At 44.4% G+C, this 20,699-nt stretch overlaps 1 protein-coding gene across 3 annotated transcripts in view; it reads left to right on the forward strand.

The window, feature by feature from the left end:
* Nucleotides 1-19,719, forward strand: part of E2f3 (E2F transcription factor 3) — a 79,291-nt gene extending 59,572 nt beyond the window's left edge. For 2 of the 3 annotated variants that reach the window (XM_075969979.1, XM_075969981.1), the window contains exons 2-7: nucleotides 5,570-5,681; nucleotides 6,978-7,197; nucleotides 8,754-8,912; nucleotides 13,012-13,126; nucleotides 15,006-15,141; nucleotides 16,154-19,719. In XM_075969979.1, coding sequence (XP_075826094.1) covers nucleotides 5,570-5,681; nucleotides 6,978-7,197; nucleotides 8,754-8,912; nucleotides 13,012-13,126; nucleotides 15,006-15,141; nucleotides 16,154-16,416 — 1,005 coding nt within the window. In that variant the 3' untranslated portion in view covers nucleotides 16,417-19,719. The remainder of the gene's footprint in view (nucleotides 1-5,569; nucleotides 5,682-6,977; nucleotides 7,198-8,753; nucleotides 8,913-13,011; nucleotides 13,127-15,005; nucleotides 15,142-16,153) is intronic. The other variant, XM_075969980.1, reaches the window with a different exon arrangement.
* The last annotated feature ends 980 nt before the right edge of the window (nucleotides 19,720-20,699 follow it).

Consider the following 20,699-nt stretch of genomic DNA (forward strand, 5'->3'; position numbering starts at 1 on the left):
TGCACATGCGTGCAAATCAATAAATGAATTATTTATAATTTAAAAAATTATAAAAATTTATTTTTGCAGTTATTTATAAGTAAATAAGGCACTGGGGAAATGGCCCAGGGTTAAGAATGCTTGCTCCTCTTGCAGAGGACTGGAGGTTCCATTTCCAGCACCCCTATCAGCTGTCTCACAACTGCCTATAGCTCCAGCTCTTGCAAATCTAACATCCTCTTCTGGCTTCTGTAGACACCTACACACATGCACATAAGTAAATAACAACTAAAGTAGCACCGGTTTACTATAAGTCTTCAAAGGTCTTTATGTGGTAGTTTTTCCAAGCTTCTCTTATAAGCCCTGGGCTCGTAAGAATGTTCCTAGGTCTTCTACATTAGGGTTTTCTCACATCAAATAGAAGGTCATAGCAACTGCCATACAAAGTGATCATGGAATGGCATGGCATAGTCAGGTTCAAAGTATTAATAACGTCAGTGTGTTGTAAGCACTCAGATTTTACTGACTTGCTTATACTAAGGTCTGTATCAGGACTCTTCTTGTCTTATGCGGTCCTGTTTCAGCTACCTTAAGTTAAAGGGCTCAGTCCCCAAGACATGTTACTTCCAATGCCAGCCCCAAGTTGTTTTTACCTGTAGCATGAGGGCCTGCTTGTTGGGGTTTCTGTCCTGCCCGGTTCCCGCATTCATTAAGTCCCAAGGAAAATCACACAGAGATCTACATAAGTTATAAACTGATTGGCCCATTAGCTCAGGCTTCTTATTAACTTATAACTTATATTAGCCCATTACTCTTGTCTATGCTAGCCACATGGCTTGATAATCACCTTTTTCAGCTGGGCAGGTCATATCTTCCTTCTTCAGTGGCTGGACAAGACTGCAGAGGAATGGGTTTCCTCCTTCCCAGAATTCTCCTGTTCTCATTGACTCACCTCTACTTCCTGTCTGGTTGTCCCACCTATACTTCCTGCCTGGCTACTGACCAATCAGTGTTTATTTAAAATATAATTGACAGAATACAGACAATTGTCCTGCACGCATCATTTACCTGTGCTTCCAACTGAACCAATTGCCATGGGCATTTTACTTATCCCTACTGGCTGCTTGTGAAGGATATTCCAGAGGAAAGAGATGAAGAAGATGGGTGGAGTGAGGTTCACAGAAGGGATGGACCTTGTACATCCTCTTCATTACCTGTTTCCATGTTTTCTTACTCAGAACCTCCTAAACCCCATCTTTTGACTTTTTAATAGAAGCTTCATTATGTAGGTATGATCGGTTCAATTATTGACAATTGACGAGCCAGCTCAACCATCAGCCCCTTTCCCTGTCTGAAAATTGAAGTTGGTACTGAAATCTCTGTTATGCTCAGAGACTGTCAGTTCCCCTTAGGTCCATGTCTCGAATGTTGTTTCCCAGCTGGTGGGGGTGTTTGTTATGGGGCTGTGGAAACTTTAGGACCTAGGTAGAGGATGTAGGTCACTAGGGCATGTCTTTAAAGGATATTCCTGTCCCTAGTCCTGGCCACTCCGCTTCCCCATTTGCTATGATGTTAGCATCCTCCACACTCCAAATGGCATACACCCCACCATGCCTTCCCTCACTCCACCATGCCTTTCCCTCTGTGATGGACTGGAATTCCTAAAACCATGAACTGAAATAAACCTTTCCTCCCTTGTTATTTCTGTCAAGTATTTTGTTATAGCAGCCCAACCCTCTGGTAACCACCATCGTTCAACTCATTAACACACCAATGACAGGTCACTGGAAAAATCCATAGATTTTGGGAGTTGTGTATCAGGACACTGAATGAAAATGAAGGCCAAATACATCTTTCACACCACACTTATCGCCAAGATGCTCACACCGTGAGCAAAGAAAAGTGAGGACAGACTGAAGAGACTCATCGGTGTGTTAGTGGAGGCAGAGCGCTCCCACACTAGTCAATCTAGCTTTTTGTTTTTACTAAGTATATATGATTGAATTTGCCACGTTCAGCATTTAAAACGATGCTTTATCATAGGTCAAAAGTCTTAGTCTTTGCCCACGAGTCCAGTTACTATAGGCTTGTTCAAATCAGGGACTCATAGGAAGCATGTGGTGTATTCAAGTCTAATTCATCCCTCCAGTTCATGAAATGGAAGGGATAGAATAATCCAGCAGAAATACCTGTTTAAGAAAGTGTAAAACACCATATAGTGATCACTTCCTATGGCCCATTGTGTCTTCAGGGATGGCAGTTATGGACTGACTTGGTGGGCATGGGATGATGGATGGAGCTGCTAATGGCCTCCCCTGTTGGCTCTGGGAAGGGTATTTTGGATGGCCTTTCTTCCATAGCTTGTTTGTGGTGGGGGTCTCCAAGCCTCATGATTAAGTCCCTTAAGAGACTGAGGCATTGCAGGCCTTTTGCTCTCTCAGCCAGCATTTAGTAGACTATCAGATATTTAGAATTGGTTTACTTTGCTGATGCTTAGTAACCAGAGGCGCACATGGAAACTAGTTCTGGTGACTGAAGTTAGACTTCGGTCTCTTAGCAACAGCCCTCTGGGAATTTCCTGGCCTGTGACTTTGTGCTTCCTTAGGAGTTTGCTTCAAAGCAAAACAGAATGGCCTAGGGCGAAGAGGCAGAATTCGCCTGTACCTGGGCTGCTGGCCAGAGGGTAGATCTTGACTTAAGGAGAGCATAGATTTGGGGCTTAGGAGCTTTGGATCCCAAACTTAAGCTTTGTCTTTGATTGACTTTGCCTTGGGAGGAGACAGTTGTCTGAACCCTTTGGATTACTTGTCACAAAGAGGACCAGAACACAGTAGCTTACTTTCAGGTAGTCTAACCTCAAAGTAAGACTTTTCTTTCTGTAACTGCTTACCAGTAGCCACAAGAAGTCATGCACACACATGCGGGCACACGCACACCTTTCTACCAGGACCCTGCGGCTGCGCACTGCATCCCAGTCTATCTTCACTGGTGCTTATAACACACACTCTCGGGTTTCAGCCCAAGGTGCTTTCAATACACAGATTTTATTGACTAAAGCAACAACAACAACAAAAATCTGGAGAAGACCAACTACTGCTCCTGTTACATAAGCCAACTCAGTCTCTTTTCTTTCTATCCCTGTTTTCAAGTCTACAACATTTTGCCTGTAGTTCTAGGAAAATTCTTAAAAGTTGTTCCTTCCTCCCCCAGCTTTGGTCTTATGCCATGCAACCTGTTGGATGCTAGGTGGGGGAGGGGCGGGCAGGAGGCAGCACAGCAACTAGGCAAGCCCAGGTGTATTTAAACCTACGCAGGCTCTGAGAGGAGAAGGCTGGTTGTCCAGAGATAGAATGTTGGCCAAGAAAACCAAAATCCACAGAACATGCATGGATTGGACAGGAGAGTTGGGAGCAGGAAAGGAGGTCAGGAAAGCATATTGCTGAATTGTCTTTCCTGGACCATTTGATGAATGCTTAGCTTAACCCTGTCCAATAGAAAGATAATAGGCACACGTGCAAACTGCAGAATACTCTATAAAGCCAAAGTATTTTTTAACATAATCAGTATCAAAATTAGTGAGATGTTGGGCTGGGGGAGATAGCTTGATTGGGAATAAAGCTTGTCTTGTCTGTGACTATCTGAGTGTATTGTGATACCAGCCCTGGGGAGATGGAGACTGGTGGATTCATGGAGCTGGCCGGCTGGACTAACCAATCTACACATTCCAGACCAATAAAAGAATCTATCTTAGCTGGGCGGTGGTGGCGCACGCCTTTAATCCCAGCACTCAGGAGGCAGAGGCAGGAGGATCTTTGTGAGTTCGAGGCCAGCCTGGTCTACAAGAGCTAGTTACAGAGAAACCCTGTCTCGAAAAAGAAAAAAAATATATCTATCTTTAAAAAAAACACTATGGGCAGTACCTGAGGAAAACACCCACGGTTGTCCTCTGGCTTCAATACCTACAAAACTCAGACTATTTTACTTTTTTATATATTTAAAATCCAATGTGTATTTTAGACTTGTAAAGTGTGTAAATTGGGATAACCTGGTGGCCAGTAGCAAGCCAGATAACTATCATCCTCTGTCTGGTCCCTTACCTGTTTCCTGTATCATAGCTTGCAGTTGGGTTGTTGTTATTGTTGTTGTTGTTTAACTCTGGGATCCTGTCATCCAGATCCCAAATAAATACACAGGGATTTATTCTTACTTAGGAATACCCAGCCTTAGCTTGGTTTGTTTCGAGCCAGCTTTTCTAACTTAAATTATCCCATTTCTCTTTACTATGCTTTGCCTCTGGGATTTTTACCTTTATTCTTTCTTTCCTTCTTACTCCGTGGGTGCCTGTGTGACTGGGCCCTGGCATCCTCCTCTCCTCCTTTTCTCGCTCCTTGGTTCTCCCTCCCCCCCAGCCTAGTTTTCGCCTTGTATTTATTCTTTCTGCGTGGCAGCCACACCTATCCTTTCTTTTCTAGCTATTGGCCATTCAGCTCTTTATTAGACCAATCAGGTATTTTAGACAGGCAAAGTAACACAGCTTCCCAGAGTAAAACAAATGCAGCATAAAGGAATGCAACGCATCTTTGCATCATTAAACAAATATTCCATAGCATAAACGAATATAACACATCTTAAACTAATATTCCACAACAATAAGTAGTTGATAAGAGATCTGAAGTTGCAGATCTCACTTGAAGAAGCTACCCTAAAGGGAGTTTAGTACGCTTTGTCCTGCTGGGTGTCTGGTTGGAGACACCTTGCTTTAAACACCCACCATAATCATACAGTACTTCCCAACACCTAGTCTTCTGTCTTATCTTCTGACTCTGCATCCTGAGGAGGAAGAGATTTTTATCCATCTTGCTTACCGAGGTTTCCACCTACAGTTCCCAGCGTGCAGAAGATGTTAGATGGATGTTGAGTGAAGTGAAAAATAAGATAAAAATGTGTGTGACAGCTTCTCGCTTGCCAGATTTAATGATAAGCCAGAGGATGTGCTATTGGTTGTAGCTCCTGATGGTGTATTTGGAACGTTTATTTTTCTGATGAAGGGCCACTTGTAGCCTGTAGCTAGTCGTGTTGCTCTGACTCACGCGTTTGACGAATGTATATAGAAAGAGTGATTGAAAACCTACAGACCCGGGCTCTTCGCCAAGCTCCAGGATGCGATGATAAATGACAAGTGTCTGTCTTGCAAGAAATGAGAGGTGGATAAGTGACCAATAACTATTAGGGTGTAAGGAAACAGTGTCCGAGGAGCACAGAAAAGGGTATCCAACCAAGTCAGATTGGGAGATACCCACGAATGGGAACTTATGTTCCATAATGCATGAGTTGTTCTTAGCAACCAGCCCTGTGCCCAGAACATAAGTTGAGTCAGTAAATAAATGATTAAGCCATAGCTGAGGAGTCACTTTGTTTGCCCATCCAAGTGTGGGGATGCGAGCACCGCCGGGGAAGGGAGTTTGTGTGGCAGGTTGGCCTTCTGAGTAAGACCCCAACTGTGGGGCATGACAAGCCACAGGGTGGGATAGAGGCGGAGAAGGAGGGCACAAACAGCACCGGTGACAGCTCTCTCACTTTCTGATTACAGGCAAAGCGAAGGCTGGAGCTGGGTGAGAGTGGCCATCAGTACCTCTCAGATGGTCTGAAAACTCCCAAGGGCAAAGGAAGAGCCGCACTGCGGAGTCCTGATAGTCCCAAAAGTAAGGGTGCTTTTATCTGTTTCCCTGTGCTCCTTGGTGTGGGACTCCCAACTTGCGAAGCTTGTGGCTGGAAGGATGCCAACGCGTGAATAATTTTGGCATGTTTCTTTATTTCTTCCTGTGCCTATCCAAAAAAAAATTATACAATGTCTCCTGGCACTTAGCAAATGGTGATAGTCACTCCGGTACCTGGATGCGTTTATTTGCATTTTGAACTAGTCATATTTAATTTTCATAATCCCTTTCATGGATATAACTTAAGAGCAAGAAGGGTGGAGACGAATGTGGTGGGGTAAGTGATGTCCCTGCCAACCTCATTCTCTGCTCACCACACAGTAGCTTAGGAACTGGGGCAGTTTGGTTAGTAGAGTCCTTGCCTAGCATATGAGGCCTGGGGTCAATCCCGAGCACCACGGAAACTGAGTGTGGGAGCACACACCCATACTCCCAGCATCTGGGAACTAGAGCGGGGAAGGTTCAAGGGTGTCCTCAACTCCACGAGTTCAAGGCCAGCTTAGGATACATAACACCTTGTCTTAGGAAGGGAAAAAAGGAGCAGAAGTAGTTTACCCAATAAATCACAGCTAATTTCTGCCTCTGTGGACTCTGTCACCATGTCTTTAGAGAGAGAAACTAATACATTATAAATGGCCAAGTATTTCCTAGTTCCTCATTTAATGCAAAAGCTAAGTTAGACTTGACTCTTCTTTCCCTATAGATTCACAAGTACGTATCCCCAGACTGTGTGGGTGTAAGGGTTGAACCTGAGCTCCTGTAGAATAGCGGCATTTTGTTTAAGAGGGGTGACAGCTTGAACTTTTTGAGGTGTTCTTTATCCAAATAAGACTTGTTCTGCAAGATGAACTAACAAGTGATAACACACCGGTGCCTGAGCAGCCAGGGAGCTCAAGTCTGTTTGTTTTGGACAAAGTGGTAGCTTGGGCTTCTTAAGTGAGATTCCCCAAGGCCGCGTCACCTTTTCTTCATTCAGAAGATACTTTTGAGCACCTGTGTGTGAGGTATCTCGTTACCCAGAAAATAGGGGAAGGGAAAGTAGACACTACTGACGGAGACCAAGGAAACGTTATTGCCCGACATAGGAAGTCTGTAATGTCTCTTCCTTTCCTGATAAAGCCATGTCATAGCTTTTGTAACTCACCCCAGACAACAGCAGCTTTGCTTCAGATACTAATCCGGCTGCCTTGGGAAAGAGGGCTTGCTTAGCTGCGAAGAAACCCTTCATTTCTTTACCTTTCCCCCTATCCCCCACCCGTTCGGTTTTTGTTTTTCTTTAAGCTCCAAAATCTCCCTCAGAAAAAACGCGGTATGATACGTCACTCGGTCTGCTCACCAAGAAGTTCATTCAGCTCCTGAGCCAGTCGCCTGATGGGGTCCTGGATCTGAACAAGGCAGCAGAGGTGCTCAAAGTGCAGAAGAGGAGGATTTACGACATCACCAACGTGCTGGAAGGCATCCACCTCATTAAGAAGAAGTCGAAGAACAACGTCCAGTGGATGTGAGTAGGGGTCCCCTTCTCCCAGGCACCAACTCTTCAGGGGGCGTTTGTGACTGCCTCAGTTTCTCCTAATTTCAGTTCCCACATTCAGACCCATACATCTCCCCCCTTTCCCTTCCTCCCTTCCTCCCTTCTTCCCATGTAGAAAGTCAGGGCTGAGGATGGAGCTCAGTTAGTAGAATGCTTGTCTAGAAGGATGACGCCCAGGGTTCAACCCCCAGCTCCATATGAACCAAGTGTTTAACACCAGCAACCAGAAGTTCAAGATCATCTTCCAGTACGTAGGGAGTTCAAGGCCAGCCCAGGATACGTGAAACCCTATCTCAAACAACAAGAAAAAAACAAAACAAGGCAAAAAAAAAAAAAACCTGTCTTTTAGCATAGAAGTATCTTATATAGATACTGCTGGGTCTGTTCTGATTAGCAAAATCCCAAGGATTGGGGAATTGAGTAGACCTCTGCAGTGGTAAATTGGGAAGGAAGCTTTTCACCATCACACTTCGTCTGTGCGTATGTGTGTGATCTGTTGATGCGCGTGCATGTCTCCTATATTGTATTTTGGTCATGTGTGGATGAATATGAACGAACACGGTCTTGAAACCGATTCATTTCTGGTTCTAATAGATTAACACACTTCCTCTGTCAGTGAGGGCAAGACTTCAGTGTCTGATTCTTGATAATGTCATTTGTGAGACCTGGACAGAGCCAGTTATTTTATAAGTACAGCATTGAGCTATGAAATCATATTAAAAGGATCAAAACTGTTTGAGGACTATTTTAAATATATATATAATTTGGCAAGGTGACTCAGCCAGTAAAAGGTTGCCTCGAAATCCTGACAACCTAGATTCGAACCCTGAAACAAACATGCATTAAGGCAGGAGAGAACCAACTCTAAAGAGTTGTTCCCTGGCCTCCATACTCCCAACATAGTAGGGTGTGTCCACATCCTTGCAATAAATGAGGAAAACAAAAACCTGTCTAAATACAGTCAAGGGCTGAGGTGGTAACTCTTCGGTAGATTACTTGCGTTAAAAAAAGGCCCTGTGTTCAATCCCCCGTGTTGAAAAAAACTGAGTGGATTTCTAACGTGTGTGTGTGTGTGTGTGTGTGTGTGTGTGTGTGTGTGTGTGCGCGCTGGGAACTGCAAACTCACTTTGACCTATGCCTTAGAGAACCCTGTGGATGGCTGATCTTTGTTCTTGCAGATGCCTGACACACCTGCCTCTTTTGCCCCCAGGGATGCATGGATTAGGTGGTGGTGTTGGGAACCAGGTGGCTGCTTTTTTGCCCTCAGAATTTGAGACTACTGAACAAACAGGCTTTTTTTTTTTTTTACCCCCCTTGGGGGAAGGACCCTGAGAATGACTGTTTTCACCTGGTTTCTTGGTGTGTGGAACTGCATGGCTGTGCAGATGTGTTTCTGAAGCTCTGCTCAGCCCTTGGCTGACAAACTGCGTGGCACGGGGGAGGGGAGTTGTTGACCCCAGTGGTTCCGTCCCCCACACCCTTCAGCTCCTGTAAAGCGCCCTAAAGCATCTGTGTGTGTGTTCTAGGGGCTGCAGTCTGTCTGAGGATGGAGGCATGCTGGCCCAGTGTCAAGGCCTGTCCAAAGAAGTGACCGAGCTCAGTCAGGAAGAGAAGAAATTAGATGAACTGATCCAAAGCTGCACCCTGGACCTCAAACTGCTGACCGAGGATTCAGAGAATCAAAGATATCCTTTCTGCCGCTGATGGTTAGGCCCTTTCATACTGTTTCCAGAGCCGACAGACGGGCTTGGTCTCCGGGGAGATGGGAGTTACTATGGCATCATGCAAACAACCATTGTGTGTGTGTCTGCCTGTCTGTCTGTCTGTCTGTGTCCACTTAGCTTTACCACAGAAGACAGCATTTTTAATAAAGTAACTTTGGACTGTATGGTATCATTATCGGTGTTGAAAGCCAGGTGAGAACTGTTTTAAAGCATTTATTCACGTGTGGCTGAACATATAGATACACTCACATTGTAAGAACACGCTATTACAATAAAGCGGAAGGTGTCAGTATTAATATTAATGGCAACATTAGGCAGGTTTGTCTTCGCCTTCCCAGATTTTTGGTGGGTGTTAGCTGACACTGTTGGGGTTCTCACTTTCTATTTTCTTTTCGTCAGACATTGTAGCGATTGGAATTTACTGAATCTGTCTGATTGGGCTACCGTTGGGACTAGAAAAGTATACTGTAGCTGGGTGGAACTGCCTATGATCCTGACAGCAGAGAAACTGAATCCTGAGTTCACAGCTACCCTGGCTACAATAGCAAGGCCCTGTCTCCAGAAAAACAAAACAGAAAAAAAGATTGCACTTTGTGATACCTGCATTTGAAACACAAGGGCAGAATTATGAGGAGTTCAAAGCCAACCTGAGCACCATAGCCAGTTCAGAGTTAGTCAGGGGTACATGAAATCCTGTCTCAAATGAAACAGAAAGATCAAGAATCCAAGACTGTCCATGCCTGCCTAGAGAGTTTGAGGCCTGCCTGGTCTGTGTGAGCTCTTATCTTTTATGAACAAAAGAACAAGATAGCATATGGCTTTAATGCCAGTATTTGGAAGGCAAAGGCAGGTGGAGTTCAGCCTAGTCCTGCCTACATAATGAGTTCCAGACCAGCTAAAACTACGTAGTATATCCTGTCTACTTTGTCTCAAAGAATTAAATAAATAAAATTATAAGAATGGAAAGAGCCTGGCGTGGTGGTGCCCTCTAGTAATCTCAGCGCTCAGGAGGCAGGCAGGCAGGTCTTTGTGAGTTTGAGGCCAGCCTGGTCTACATAGCAAGTTCCAGGCCAGCCAGGGCTGCAATTGAAGGCTGCCTTTACATGAAGAAATGAATGGGGTGACTCGGTAGGTAAAGATGCTTGCCTCCAAGCGTAAAGATCTGAGTTCGAGCCCTGGGACCCACGTGGTAGAAAGAGAGATCTGACTCCTGCACATTGTCCTGACCTCAGAACTTCACTGTCATGTGCACTGTGGCCCACATAACCACCCATTCACATGCTAAATAAATACATAAGAGAAATTTTGTAAAAGAAATCAATAGTAGGGCTATTTAATTCACTGTTTAATTGGAATTCCATCGTGGGAAAGCTGTGACTGACAGCTGTCCTGAATATGTGGTTTATAGCATTGTCTCCTATTAACTTTCTCTGGGGCCTTTGTTCAAAAACAAAAAATTTTCCTTGAGGGAAAACAAGAAATGGATTTGGAGGGGGAGAACCACATCACAAGCACTTTTAAGTTTGTAAGATTAGCAAATATATTTATGAAATTTCCCTCAGCCCTCTCTTCAGTTCCCAGTCTGGTACAGCTTGTTCAGAGATGTGTTGAAATCTTCCTTCCTACAGCTTGTTGAATAATTGTGGGTGAGTTTTATTTTTGTAAGCTCTTGTTACATAGCCTTTTGATGGTGGGCTCAAGGTTAAAAACCTGGTTATCAGTAATCTAGTATTCTCAACAAAAACCAGGACAATCCAGTATTCCCCAAAAGCCCCCATTCACTTCTTTGGTAGGCTAATTGGTGACCTGAAGTGGAGCACCATATTTAATTCCGTCTTAACTGCTAAGATTTGGAGAAGACAATCTGTAGTACAGGCAAGTGCATGCGTGTGTGTGTGTGTGTGTGTGTGTGTGTGTGTGTTCATTCGTTTATATTTTAAAAGATGAATAAGGGCACACACCGTTAAGTTCAGCACTCTGGGAGACAGAGGAACACAGATCTCTTGAGTTTGAGGCTAGCCAAGGTTATACAATTGAGACCCCATGTTTCAAAAAACAAAATATAAATATAAAAGTTCTGACTTCCACAGACATCCTTCATACACGTGCACATACCCATATACAGAGAGATACAAGGCTTTATTTAAAAAGAAAAAGAAAAGAAAATTAAGCTCCCTAAAAGGCTAATAAGATATCGCTCAGTGGATAAAAGTACTCTCTACACAAGCCTGGTTGATGAATTGGGTTTGATCTGTGGAACCCATGGTGGAAGGAGAGGACCTGACTCAGACATTGTCAGCTGACTACCACCCTTGCCATGATGCAGGCACATGCACACGTGCACGCACGCACACACACGCACACACTAATAATAATAATAACTAATTTTTTAAAAGCGTTATATTTGTTCCTCCATGTCCATTATCAAGAGAAAGCCTTGAGCCTGTTGTCCCTGCTGCTAAATGTCTGTCTCTAGCTGCGTTCGTGTGCATTTATGTGCGTGCTTTTGGTCCATAGTAGGTACCGTGCTTTTTCATGCTCTCCTTTTAGTCTTGGCTTCAGTACTTGGTACTTGGAAGTAACTACCGAGCAAGAGTCATGAAATGTTCACTTACTCTCTTTCGCTAAGTCCTTGTATCTCCAATTCATTCGGCTGCAGAGCACCTGGGAGCCGCTCACCTCCTTGGGAGCCTGAAGTGTTCATGGTGTTAATAATAACAAGGGTAATTTCTCTAGCAGAAATGAGGATGCGCTGCTGTCTAGGCAATATGTAATCACCCCAGCGCAGGTGCACTTGAGTAAACACCACTGTCTGCCTGCGCGGTAGACTCTGTTCTTCTGCCCGTGTTTGCTGTTTAGTCATTCATTCGGTGGCTGCTGTCACTTGCTAATAGCAAGCAGAAGTAGCTGTTGTCTCAAAAATTTTTGATTAGTAAATCGTGCGCTCCCGCCCCACCCTCAAAATTAGGGCCATCTGTCAATCAGTTTGATTGACGGGGCACTTTACTGGAATGTATAGAATGCTAGTATACAAGATGGGCAAAATAAAGCATAGATTTTTATTATTATTGAGACCATCAACCAGAAGAGCCATGGGGGAGCCCATTATTTGACTATCCAAAAGGGAAGACATATCTATTCTTTTAAGTCATAAAATGATGGACAATTTTTCCGTGTGTGTGTTTTGTCTTTTTATTTATTTATTTGTTTGTTTATTTATTACTTTTTATTCTTTGTGGATTTCACATCTTGTATCCCAATGCCATTCATCTCCCCTTCACTTCTGCCCTCTGTCCTTGCAACCTCCCCCCCAAAAAAAGAGATAAAATTTAAAAGTAAAAACAAAACAAACAAACTAAAATCTCGGCATGGAAGCTGTAGTGTGGCCCAGTGTGTCTCTCCTTTCGTCCATGCATCTTTACTTGTGTTTATTGCAATGAGTCATTGGTCTGGTTCAAGGCCTCCGGCTTCTGCTACACCCTCGATACACTGGGGCTCCTTGGACATCTTATTGTTGCCTTGTGTCGTGGAGAGCCTGTAGCTTTGGATCTGCAGGTCTAAGTCCCTGCCCATACTCCAGAAGTGTATTGATGAGGTGGACTATCAGTTGTCCTGGGCTGGAGCATGGGTGGTAACTGGGTTGGTCAACCTGCCAGGTTTTCCTCATCATCACCACCCAGGTGAGCTCTCCAGTAATGCCTTAGCTAGCTCACCCAGTGTAGCAGACAGCAAGGAGCCGGGCTAGTCCTGCTCTCGCACCCTCTGGTCCAGTTCATCCACACTCACACCACCAGGGCCAGTTCTACTGTTTTGCCCAGGCGAGATGCAGGGCCCGCTGTCTGGATTGATTGGTGAGCGATAAGCCTAGCTCTTCCATTCTCATGTCCCCAAGCTTGGCTCTCCTACCTGTTGCAGATGGCAAGGGGTGAGGGAGAGGACACATTTATCTTACCCTTGTCATCCCATGGTGTACCAGGGAGAGGGCAGCAGCTCTGTTTGGTAATTTGCATAATGGCTATATCTGTACAATGAGATGGAAAATGTCCTTAACACTTCTTACGTTAGCTTATGTTACATATCAAGATATTCGAAAAATTAGTGGCCTTAAAGACCAAACTGTTATAGTTGTGAAAGCCCCTCCAGAAACAAGACTTGAAGTGCCTGACTCAATAGAGGTAAGGAGGCAGCGGCGCGGTCCATCTGCAGAACACATTCCAGAGTACCTGAGCTTGAAGAATCCCTGGCTCATGGTTCAAGTCTGCTCATCCCAAGCACTGGATGGTTCTTTCCCATTTATTTTGACTAACCCAGAGTTTAAAAAGGTCCAGCAGTTTCTTGTTTATTAAATGCTCAAGATGTCTGGTTTCAATTCAGAAGGGTATTCTGGTCACAGCAGTCTCTGATGCTCTGCCTCTCTTGAGCGTTTCTTTTTCACAATTTATTATCTGGTGGTTCTGATCAAATTGAACCACTTGAGAAATGTTATGTTGATTACCTTGTGTACGGACAGTTTCCACCATGAATAGGGAGCACAGTTTCCACCAAGAATAGAGAGCTCCGGGGGCTTTAGAAGTGACTCTGTGACTTAGCACATTTTTAAGAATTCTTAGAAATCATTTGTAGTATGTTTACTTTGAGAAAATTAAACGGGACCTTGGGGTAATCGGTAGACAAGAACAGTGTAAGAAAGTAGAGTGGCATTTTTGTAATTGCTCTCAGGTGTTCTTTGATAAAATCAGCCTAGACTGTAATTATAAGATAAAGGAACTGTGGTAAAAAGAAAATACCTGGAATATTAAAAAATAATACCTAAAATGTTAAATTTACAAGGTAAATTTCTTCCCTTAAGAAATTAAAATGTTGTGACCTAGATGAGGAAGGCCTCTGACTATTATTGTACAGCACTAGAGAGATGGCTCAGTGGTCACAGCACAGGCCACTCCTCCAGCGGGTCCAAGTTTGGTTCCCAGCACCCATGTAGAAGGATCTGCAACTCCAACTGCAGGAAATGCAGTGTCCACTTTTGAACCTCATCAGGTACAAGGCATGGCATGGTGTATAGACATACATGCAGGCAAAACACCCAAATAGATAAATTAAGAGTAATTTTTAAAAGTAAAAGTTTTAAAATCAAAATAAATCTTGGGCTGGAGAGATGGCTTAGTAGCTAGGGGCACTGGCTGCTCCTCCAGAGTATCTGGGTTTGATTCCCAGCACCCGCACTTGGCAGCTCACAACCATCTGTAATTCTGTTCCCGGAGAATCCAGTGCCCTCTTGTGGCTTCCCAGAGCACCAACACACATACATGCTGATGCATGGGCGTGCCTACAGGCAAAGCACTCATGCACATAAAAATAAATGAGTGCAATTTTTAAAAACCCTCATAGGCCAGGTGGCTTACAAGCAACAAGTTGTTTTAAAATGGGTAAATAAAGGTATTTAAAAATCAGTATGGTTTATTCTCTTATTCACTGAAGCTCCTAGCACTTTAGAAGGCCGTTTGTGAGTTGGTTGTTAGAGTTTAACATTAAAAAGTTTTACCATGAGGGAATAGTTTAATGGAAATACATTCTTTGAAATGCTTAATAGACCTTTAAATAATTTGCAGGAAATAATATATCTAAAGAATACCTAGCCACCTCCCCTTCTCCCCCCAAAAATGATGTCTTTGTGGCAGGACTCAAAACACTTTAAAGCTCCACGTAGTAGTTGGCTTTGATTTTGTGAGCGGCATAGTTTCTTAGATTATTCAAGTAATGCACTTTAATACTGTACTATACAAACAGCCAGAGGTAATAATATGCAGGATGAGATTGGCCAGAAACTCTGTCCCAATAAAACTTTATTTACAAAAGTGGTTGGTGGGTTGGACTTGGCTTCAGGCTGCAGTGGTTTGCAGCCCCTTGCGCTTGAAGAATGTCATCCCTGGCAGACTAGGAGTGAGGGAGCACAGTGAGCAATGAATCTTGTCCTTTCCTTTCAGTTTTAGGAGAGATGGGCTTTGGCTTTCATTTCTAACTGACCTTGAGTTGACCTCTTACTTGTGTTCCTAGAGCCTACAAATACATTTGGCAAGTACCCAAGGGCCCATTGAGGTTTACTTGTGTCCAGAAGAAACAGAAACACACAGACCCATGAAAACAAACAACCAAGACCACAATGGGAATATCCCTAAGCCCACTTCCAAAGGTAAATATTCCACTATTGTCTTTGAGAAACAGTGTGTAAAAATGAAGGCGCCTGGAAGGAACCTCTTTCAGAATCACACAGCTAAGTCCTGACAAATGCTCTCTTGCCATTGTGGACAAGAATCATGTGCAACCCACCAAACTGGCCAAAATAACCGAAGTGTTGGGCAGGGTCAGTGCAGAAAGGTGGGCCTGGAATTTATGGACAATACTAGCTGTTCCATCATTCACCATGTTAAAGGCCCCATGTGAGAAGGTGACATGCTTCTCTGTTGGAATCAGAAAGAGAGGTTCCAAGTCCATGCTGAACTTGCTGCTGGGTCCTGAGTATCCACCAATTGGCCCACAGGGCAACGTGCAGCTGTTAACACCTTTATGTTGTGTAGAGGGGAGTGGAAAAGGACCTTTTGTTATGAGAATAGTTTTTAAGTTATTATTACTAGTCTACAGACTAAAATAACAATCTTAGTTAAAATGGTCCCTCATCCCTGATGAAGACCCTTCGGGCTCTTGTAAGCAGAAAACTGTTTCCCTGGTGTGTGGACAATGGCTAGCATGAGGAATGAGGCTGTAGACCGTATTGGGTTATCAGCCATGCTTGACCAGACATCTCTCGAGTGATGCTTTTGAAATCATTCGGGATGGAAATGGGAAGAGCTTGACGAGAAAAGCCTTCCTCAGAACCTTGATCTTATCATCCTCCCCACTGCAGTGAGGAGAGGATAGGGTCAGCAAATGTCAGGAAGGTAGCTCGCTTTTCTCTCTTCCTCCCGCTGAGCTCCAGCTCAGATATAAAGACACATAAAACCTTTCCCAAAAAGAGAATGAAGATAAGTAGAAAAGGACGAGGCAAAGAGATGGGTTCTTGGTGCTGGTTAGCCTAACGATGATGATGTGTGGCCTCCAGTCGCGTGCGCCATTGAGCTAAGGGCAGCATCATGCACGTTCATCCAGGAAAGGCAGATTTTTACGTTTCTCCTAACTACGCCTCCTCCCCCTTTCTTCCTTTTCAGACTTGGCTTCTAACAACTCAGGACATAGCGACTGCTCCGTTTCCACAGCAAACCTCTCTCCTCTGACCTCCCCAGCCAACCTTTTACAGCAGACTGAGGACCAAATCCCTTCCAACCTCGAAGGACCCTTTGTGAACTTACTGCCTCCCCTGCTCCAAGAGGACTATCTGCTGAGCCTAGGAGAGGAAGAGGGCATCAGTGATCTCTTTGATGCGTATGATTTGGAAAAGCTGCCCCTCGTGGAGGACTTCATGTGTAGTTGATTGGGCTTTGTACAAACTGTCCTTACAAACCAATATTTTTTTATCACGGAATAGAACGTGTATCGCAGTGTTGTCCCCTCCTACCTTCTTCCTCCAAGAGTATCATGAAGTAAACTTCAGAACAAAGCTGACATTTTGATGAATTATTATTATTTTTTTTTCCCTAAACGCACAGTTGCAGGCTCCCTTGGGAAAGCCCTGCCTGGTCCCAGGCTCCAAAATCTTCCTGATGAGTCAGCAAGTGAGAAGATGTGCAATCAGGTGTCTCTCACCTGCCCTTTTCTCCCCTCCTTCCTCTCCTTCCCTTGCGGACTGGCTTGCTGTGCCTAACGGATGGGCTGTTGAATGGGCCTGGCCACGCAGCCCGCTGGCAGACAGCATTCTCCCTTTGACAGCATTTCAAGCCGTGCCTTCTCTGCAGAATGCATGTCTTTGTGAGTCTGCTAACCTGGAATGGAATTCTGCCACAAATGCAAGCTTGAAGTCATGCAAAGGAATGACTCGGATTTCTTCAGCTCTTAGGAATATTTAAATTACTCTCATAATTCAATGTAAGCTATGGGCCGCGTGTCCCACTCGGAGGTTGCAAGAGCCTCCACAGCCTTTTGGATGAAGAACTTGTTTGTGAGTGCTCATTGCAGAGACAGAGACTAGGAGAGTTCTGCTGCTCGACGCTGTTGTGGATTTTCCTGTCTCCATACCCCACCTGCTTCCACTCCCCCCATCCTGCGTGTTTGTGAGTTTCCGGTTGATTACTTGCAACTTAGGAGTTCCTTGTGGGTTGTTTTTAGAATTTTTATTTTTCTAGCTGCCATTGAAGCATTCCTGTGGCCCCCATCAACCATTTCAATTGAAGTGTTTACCTTAAAGCGGTTTTTTGCAAATTCCTTTTCCTTTAGCAGAGGGAGAGAACCTCTCCTGATCAAAGCATCTAAACCTGTGCGACCTAAGGTCCACCAGCCTCTGCGAGGAGCATCCTCTGTCCTGCTTCCTTTCCCAGAAAGGAAGCTTGGAACGAGAACAGCTCTCGAGCTCACTGACTCGAGTGGCCCCCAGTGAGGACCTCGGGCCAGATGATAGAGCTGTCCCATGGAGCAGCAGGCATGGATCCCTCCATCCTTGGGCTTCCCGGGCCCCTGCGACCGGGAAAGGGCTCTAATGCCACACTCAGGGAGACCACTTCTCAGGGTGGGGTCAGGTGGAGAGGCCCTAGGGAGAAAGGCATCCCGTTGTGTAAGTGGCATTCTATCAGGGACACTTCCTGAAGTTGGGACGAGGAGCTCCCACTGTGTCAGGGGGTAGACTAGCTCTGTCCAGAACCCATCACCCTTCCTACTGTGAGTGGGTGAGTTGGGCAAAGGGAAAATGGGAGATAGGAAACGCAGTGATAGAATGCCAGGGCGTCTCCCTCATTACGCCTCAGGAATGGTGTCCCAAACTGGAGGCTCTGTGTCAGCTATGATCCTTCCAGTTACTTCCAAGAATAACGTTCCCACTGGCAGGTGGCAATGGCCATCACGTCCTGGTGTTGACTATGGCATAGTACCTCAAATCCATTCCTTGGATGCTAAGGGCTGCGGAAATGAGTTAGTCATAAAAACTAACCTCCAGCTGAACGGTTTGAAACACTATGTGCCTGACCCACCAGGGAGGCACATAGTAGGCACTCGACTCATATACACGTAACCGTGTTGAAAATATCCCTTGGGAAAACATTTTACTAAACCACAAGAACCCTGGCCAGTTTACTCTAGATAGATTTCCACAATATGCAAAGCGGTGGTGGGGGTGGAGACAGAAGACACCGGCACTTTAAACTCTGTGTGTGGGTATGCGTGGTGTATGTTTGGGAAGAAAAATCAAAGGTGCAGACTATCTTCCTCTCTCTTCTTCAGCCTCAGCCCCGGCCTCCTCCCCTCACACACTCTGGACTTGGTACAGAATAATCCGTGTGGTCCGAGCTGAAGCACTGGGGTGGAGGAGGGAGGGGGAGCTTCGTGTTAAGTGCCTACTGGAAATGCACTGTGGGTTTTTTCCTGTATGGGAAACCATTTATGCCAAGCTTTCCCCCATGTCCTCTATTTATCTCATCTGGTTAGCTGCCTCTGCTTCTGGCTTTGTGTAAATTCTCTTTGCCAGCTGCATCGAGCTGGGTTTCTTTCCCCCGAAGTCTAATGACTAAACTCACCTGGCTCCAGGTTGTTGTATGTTTGGTTGACTTTGCTTTGTTGAAACTATTCGTATTGTGATACCATATTTATTATTTTAAGAAAGGAAAGGAATACTAATGAGTCTTCAAGAGTTCTTTCATGCATAATAAGACTATTCCAGTTAATGGGCTTCATTGGCGTACGTAGAGGAGAGGCGTCCATATTATATTCTGTTTGCATTTAGGTCTTTTCTTTGCTCTTAATATCTGGCACACAAAGTAGATGAGTACTACAGTATTTGTGTTCCTTTAAGTCCTGAGAGTGCAGGTTCCCTGGTACCATTAAGTTGCTGCTACTTAAAGCTCACATGCGGATGGCTGAACGTTCCAAGTGTGCGAATGGTGATGGCGTGAGCCTCAGAGGATTAAACTGTATAAAGGGCAACACATGAGCTGTCAAACAGTGTTAGGCGTGTGTTTGTGTACATAGCAGTTTTATTTAAGTCGATACAGTCCGCTCACATTGCCATTGTTTTCCAGTTTTTGTACAGAGATAGCGATTCATTTGTAAACACTGCCAGAATATTTTCTAGCTGGTTTGTAATTTTTTAAGACTGTTGCCTTGGGTTTTGTTTTTTGTTGTTTGTTGTTGTTGTTGTTGCTCCTGTGACTCTTGTTTGCCTTTTGGGTCGTACGTGTAGCTCTGTCTGTAAATAGAACCGCAGTATTTAAAGCTTTAGCTTTCAGGAAAAACGAAGTAAGAATCCAAGTGTGTGCATGACACGTTGTGCGTCTGAGAAGGGATCTGGAGGAAGATGCCTTGTGGAGGAAGTTGGGTGGCAGTTGGCAGGGCGTGGGATGTCTTTCCTATGGGGTACATGCTTTTTGTAAAAAGGAAGTGTTTCTCCCAACGTTGGGAGTGCGCAAACTACTAATCAGTTTAGCTTTGTGTTGTATGCTAGTTACAAAAATAAATAATGTAATATAATGTAAAAATAGACAAACAAACAAAAAAAAAAGCTTTTATGATGGATTTTGTAAATAGATTTGTTACAGGGTGACCTGTTCTAGCTGTGATCTTACCACTTCAAATGGATGTAATTTGAATAAATTTTGTATGGTAAAGGGTCAATAAAATGATTTTTTTAAGAGTTCAGACTTGTAAATGGATTTTCTTACATTATCTTAATCTCTGTGTGTGTGCGTGTGTGTGTGCACACGTGTGCGTGCACGTGCATGTGTGTATGCGTGCACATGTGGTTATTTTTTAGGCAAGATGTCATGTGCTCTAGGTTGGCCTCATACTTGCTATGTAGTTGAGTGTCGCCTTGAATTCCAGATCCTTCTGCATCTACCTCCTGAGTGCTGAGATTATAGGCCCATGGTGTGCTGCCATGCCTGGTTTGTTTTATATGTTGCTGGGGATTGACCTCCATTGTATGACTATGCTACAGTCTATTTAACCATCGGTTGATATATATTTATCTTGTTTCCACTTGTAGACTACTGGAATTCTAGGCGCTTTCTTTAATGTGCTTAAGTGAATGCTCTGGGTGTTTTCAAAGCATGTATGAGTAGCACATACTGTCTTCTTCCGCTCTAGAACATAGGTTCTATGAGAAAAAGTTTTCTGTTTGGGTCACTATTGTGACCTCGGTCCCTAGAACAGTGCCTGCGTGTACTAAGTTCCTAGTGAGTACTTGACGAGAGGACTGAAACTGTTGGTAAAACACAGCCAAGGGCAGCATCCTCAGTTCAGGATGTTTTGTTTCGCTTCATGGTGAGTGGTGGGGCCTGTGCTTTTCTGTGTTTCCCTCTTGAACTTCACTGTCATGTGTTCTCGTTTGTGTCCATTTTTTTTACATTTCATCTTTGTTCTGTGTAGAGGTCATGTTCACCAAGAGCTTAAGACCTGGCTTTTCTGTCATCTCGCATGGCTGCTGTTCCTACCCGAGGATCTACGTATGGGTCATCAGGTCATGGAGTCTACGGTCAAGCCAGTGACAGGAACAGAACAAAGCAAAGATATTTTCCTTCAGCAGCCTGCTGGCACAAAGCAGGCAAATCAAAGAATTTCTCACCCACAAAAACAACCAAGAAGTTTAGACAGATGAATTTGAATCCAATCACATAG

Source organism: Microtus pennsylvanicus, chromosome 4 (assembly GCF_037038515.1).
Source record: "Microtus pennsylvanicus isolate mMicPen1 chromosome 4, mMicPen1.hap1, whole genome shotgun sequence".
NCBI lineage: Eukaryota > Metazoa > Chordata > Mammalia > Rodentia > Cricetidae > Microtus > Microtus pennsylvanicus.